This window comes from Nomascus leucogenys, chromosome 1a (genome assembly GCF_006542625.1).
Source record: "Nomascus leucogenys isolate Asia chromosome 1a, Asia_NLE_v1, whole genome shotgun sequence".
NCBI classification, from domain to species: Eukaryota; Metazoa; Chordata; class Mammalia; order Primates; family Hylobatidae; genus Nomascus; species Nomascus leucogenys.
The window spans coordinates 66683884-66689046 of record NC_044381.1 but is presented as its reverse complement, the minus strand read 5'-3'; the positions used below and the strand labels follow the sequence as shown (position 1 = coordinate 66689046).

General features: G+C 45.2%; 1 protein-coding gene across 1 annotated transcript; it reads right to left on the bottom strand.

The window, feature by feature from the left end:
- Positions 1-407: 407 nt before the first annotated feature.
- ARF6 (ADP ribosylation factor 6) lies at positions 408-4427 on the bottom strand. The gene is made up of 2 exons (XM_003267654.3): positions 4292-4427; positions 408-4191 (listed from the first exon to the last, which is right to left on the bottom strand). Exon 2 carries the CDS (start codon positions 3702-3704, stop codon positions 3177-3179), a length of 528 nt encoding a protein of 175 aa, XP_003267702.1. The 5' UTR covers positions 3705-4191; positions 4292-4427; the 3' UTR covers positions 408-3176.
- Positions 4428-5163: the final 736 nt, after the last annotated feature.

The following is a 5163-nucleotide window of genomic DNA, read 5'->3' as shown; positions in this document are numbered from 1 at the left end:
GACCTCTAAAAGAAACTTTGAAATCCAAAAGTCTATAAAGAATTAAGACCTGAACTTAAGACTTAAGGCCGATTCTTGAGACACAATTCTGTACTTCTAAAAATGCTAAGGTTGTAATTTGGAAAAAACAGAATAAAGACTGCTATGGGACCTCAAATTTTAAAAACTGTTTAACTGTTGTATTCTAAATTATCATACAATCAGATTAAGTTGGTGGAACTAAAACAGGGCGAACTACCTCAAACAGCCAGCATTTACAAGAACCAAATTGATTTTTTTTGTTCTTACAAAAGTCAGGTAACTTCCAAATTAAGTCACTTTTTACCACATACCCTGGAGAATAACATGGCCCGACACACCACACGTCCCACTTATCTAGTTCAAGCGAGTAACATAACGTGAGAAACTGCACTGTGTAATTCCTTTATTTTCTGCATATTAGTGCTTTACCAACACTACAACCATAAAGAACACAATTCCAAGTACTGTACTTTTTAGTTTGGGGAGATCACAGTCTACAGACTCATTTACTTATATTAAACAAGATAAACCCATTCAAAACTTACTGCAGTTTATAAATTCACATAAATACAGAAACTGATGCAATTAAACAACTTCAGGATCTTATTTTTAAAATTCTTAGATTATAATTTTTTCTGCAGGCTATAATTACCTGCTCCAGTCACCAATGGTTACTGTTCAATTTAACTACATCAATTATAAACCTCTTATATCCTTAAAGAAAATTTTAAGTGAAAATTACAATTTCTTACCAAAAGGTTTAGGGTTTTCCAAATTTCAAATATTTGCTTCCCCCTCCCCCCTTTCCAGTCGAACATTTCAAATAAACTAAAAATAACCACATCTCACCTGCAACATTCAATAATAGCAATCACTTGATGTATAAAATTTTAACTATGCCCCCAGTTATTTTAAGACACAAAAAAATGGCTGCCTACCAATCTGTCTTCACAAGTTAGAAATACTACATTTAAGATTTAACATGAGGGTTTCAAGTTTCCTCCAGTTTAGGCATTTATACCTTTGTGCTTGTTTTGTTTCAGGATGTTACTGTAGCATTGATATTGGATAACCCATATTTATATACTTTAAAATGCAATCATTTAAAACACTAAGAATTACATTTATGGTGGAGCTTTGGAAATTTTAGAAAGCAACCAGTGTTCTTAGATGTGTTTATCAGCCTCATTTCTAGAGCTATTTCTACTAAAGTGAAACTGAGAACTTCGTACTTTAGTTGTATCTTGAAATCAAAAAATCCCTCTGCACCAACAGGAGCCTACATGAGAATACCCTTTTGCATCTGCTTTAAGTAAAATGTTTGTCAAGAGTTTTACTTTGAATAGTTCATTTTTTTTTATAGTCTTACACTTCTCATACATCTTTGGTAAAAGCTCCATTATACAATATGGCCAAAGCGTGAAGGACCAATACTGTCCAACTATACCATGACATCCCGCTCAATTTTAGTTTTCAGACACCCTCATAAACAAAACCCACTCCACCTTTTCCTGTATACTGCCTTTGCAGTCTACATTTCTGAAATTCCCTATTTAATTCCTTGAGGATCACTAAAATTAATCCTTAAGGCTATATAGGAACCAGATGCTGCTTTACAATTCTGCATCAAGCATTAACATTTGGTTCAAAATATTATCATAGTGGTCACAATCCAGTTACTGGTCCTAACCAGCTAACCAAGTAATCTTGTTAGGATCTGGGTATCACCAGCGAGCACACTGCTTACACATGAAGAAAAGTAAGTTTACATTCATTGTCATCTGTAGGTTCTCTTCATCCTATGTCCCCTTTAATAGTCATCCCTCAAGTCTACACATCATTCATTCATCACGCTTCCTTCCTTAAAGGAGACAGTGTACTATTGAACCAACAGGATATCTTTTTTATTTGCATGAGTTAATCCTACAAACAAAATACTTTTATAAAACATCTTTTCCAGTGTTCTAATTGATGGAGATGTGGATCACTCATCTATAAAAAATGACTTATAGCTCCAGCTTAATCAGTTGCTATAATGTGAAAACAGGAATGCGTATTTTCTTCAACTAGGTAAAAGGTGCATATAATTTGAATTGTTAAATGCTTTATTAATGAACAAAGTAAACCTTTTAGTAATTTTTAAATTACTGGTCTTAGGCGTTTGAAACAAGGTAAAAGTATACATTCCAGTTTTGCCCAAAAGTCACTTAAAATATCTACAAATATTTAATCTGTGTGTGGTAACACCATTATTGCTCCAATTTCTGGAAAGAGTCTATTTTTAAAGTTTAAAAAAGAGGAAAAACAGCAAAGTGGCTAACTTTGCAGTGGAAAGAAAAAGTGTCCTTCATGGGTTACACTTTCATATTTTTATGCAGCGTTAAGTTAGCTACGTTATGGGGAACTTGGGTTTTATTCCTACTCATGCATGATGTATGTTTCAGAACTTATTTGCTGACATTTCAGAGAACTTCTTACATTACCTGTTTAACATACTGAGGTGCAACTGGAACACATTACAATATTACTCATTATTTGCCACTGTGGGCTAAGTTTACTATACTGGTCTTAGATATAAAAGGTCACATTTGAAATTACTAAGTTAGAACTCATAAGGAAGGGGGGGAAAGGCCTTAAATATAAAAGACAAACGGCAGTTTGATTAAGCAATAATTTTCAGTTTACTAAATGAAACAGACTTGCAACATAGTCTGCATGAATGCAAAATAAGCCATCTACAGCAAGTGATAAGGAAACTGGGCAAAAAAGGAAAAAAGCATACATAGGAAAATGAAAGATTTTCTCGAAATAAAAAAATCAAACTATTATTACAAAGGACTTTATCAAGAACTGCTGTGTTTCCCCCATCCCATCTGCTGGAAGTCAACAAGAGCATCTAGTAACTTTGTGTTCATGTCAAATGTCAGATCGGAGCATCCTAACGCAAAGCCAAAAAAAAAAAAAAAAAGGAAAAAGAAAGGGAAACAAAAGAGAAAACCCCCAAGCCCCCTCCCCCCCCCAAACTGTAGAACAGTAACTCCAGAGTTCAAATTCAAAAGAAGAGAAAGTGGCAATTGAAAGAGGTGATGGTGGCGATAATCCTATGAATGGGTTTTTGATTTCTCTCCTTCCAGGGGATGGGTGGAGAATGCTCATTAAGATTTGTAGTTAGAGGTTAACCATGTGAGCCCCTCATAGAGTCCGTCCCCTGAGGTGGCACAGGAGGGCTGCACATACCAGTTCCTGTCCCGAATCCGGGTCAGGCCCAGTTTCTCCTGGATCTCATGGGGTTTCATGGCATCAGGCAGGTCCTGCTTGTTGGCGAAGATGAGGATTATGGCGTCCCTCATCTCCCGGTCATTGATAATGCGGTGCAGCTCCTGGCGAGCCTCATCGATGCGGTCGCGGTCGGCGCAGTCCACTACGAAGATGAGACCCTGGGTCCCAGTGTAGTAATGCCGCCAGAGCGGCCGGATCTTGTCCTGGCCGCCCACATCCCATACGTTGAACTTGACATTTTTGTAAGTCACCGTCTCCACGTTGAAACCCACAGTGGGAATGGTGGTCACCGACTGGCCCAGCTTCAACTTGTACAGGATTGTTGTCTTGCCGGCCGCGTCCAGGCCCAACATGAGGATCCGCATTTCCTTGTTCCCGAAGATTTTGGATAGCACCTTCCCCATCGCGTCGGAGGAGCCGGGGCCGGGGGCATTCAGGTGTCCCGGGTCCCCTCAGCCAACAACGCCGCCGCCGCCGCCGCCGCGAAACCGAAACGAAGCCTCCCGGCCGCGAGGGCGCCTTTGCGGCCTGCGTGGGAGTTGCCTCCTAAGGGCAGAGGCCCAGGCCCACTGCTCACTCGGGCATCACCGGCCGCACAACTTGATTCCTCCAGTCGCCGCTGCCACCCGGGCCCTGAGTCTGCGCTGGGAGCCGCCGCCCTGCTGAGGCGCGGCCCGGCCCGGAACTGCCCTTCCCCCCGCAGGCGCCGCGCGAGCGCCGCCGCGGTTCCCGCTCCTCCGCCTTCCTCTCACCGCGAGGGAGACTGCAGCCCTCCGGCCCGCCCGCCGGCCTGAGAGCACTGGGCTCACCACCGACTCAGGACACCCGAGAGGCAGCGCGGCTCCGGGGCCCCGTCAGGTCATGGATCCTCGCGGGAACTCGGTGCGCTGCCTGCAGAGACACAGAGAGGGAGAAGGGAGTTACCGCCAGAGCTCCACAGAGGAGCGAAGACCGAGGTGGCCCGCCTTTCCAGCTTGGCCCAGGGGTTTACCTCCAGCCGCCGCCCCGAGCGCGGGCTGCCTCCGGCCTCCAACTCCTCCTCCCAGTTCTGCCGCCGCCGCTGCCGGAAAAGGCGCCGAAGAAACCGCCTCACTTCCCCTCCCGACCACGCAGGCGCAGCAGAGACCGACCGTTCGGACAAGAGCGACCTCTGTAAGAAGAGCGGCCCGCGCGCCTAGCGTCATGGGCGCCTCGCGCCGGAGGGGCGGGGCTACGGCGTCTCGGAGGGCTCGCAGGTGCGGCCAGCCCAGAGCCCTCGAACCTCGGACTCTGATCCGCGCCCACCTGTGGCTCTTGTAGCGTCTCCTTCCCTACTTTTCTCTTCTGCCCTCTGCCCTCCCCTGCCCACCCGAACCAGGGGGAGCAGATCTACTGGGGGGCTCCACAGGGTGGGGCCCACGGGCAGCCCGCTCTCTCCACGAACAGAGCTGCCTCCAGGCGTGTTCCCAGACCTCGGTGCCCGCCAGATGCTCTGCGAGTTCCCTCCGCCCGCCCCAGCCTTCCCGCACTCTCCGCGCACCCTCAACGTCCCGGGGAAGTTCTGTTCGCTTTTTTTTTTTTCCTTTTTCGCGACTCCTTCTTGACTTCCTTTATCCCTTGAATTTTGTATGTTTCCTGAAAGACACGTGGGAGGCCGCTGTCTCGTGTGGAATCTGCCAGTCAGTGCAGCGCTTTCCCGGAGTTGAGTTTACTCTACAGCTCTTTTGAATGTTTGAGCCCTGTCTGCCTATAGGTCTCGTCAAGGCCAGCCCACGTTTCTTAAAAACTGCAGTATTATCAAGAGTTCCTGTGCCTTGCCGCGTTTTCGCCTTTTTAGAATGCGACATCTGTTCATCTTTAAAATATCATTTTATCTTACATGGT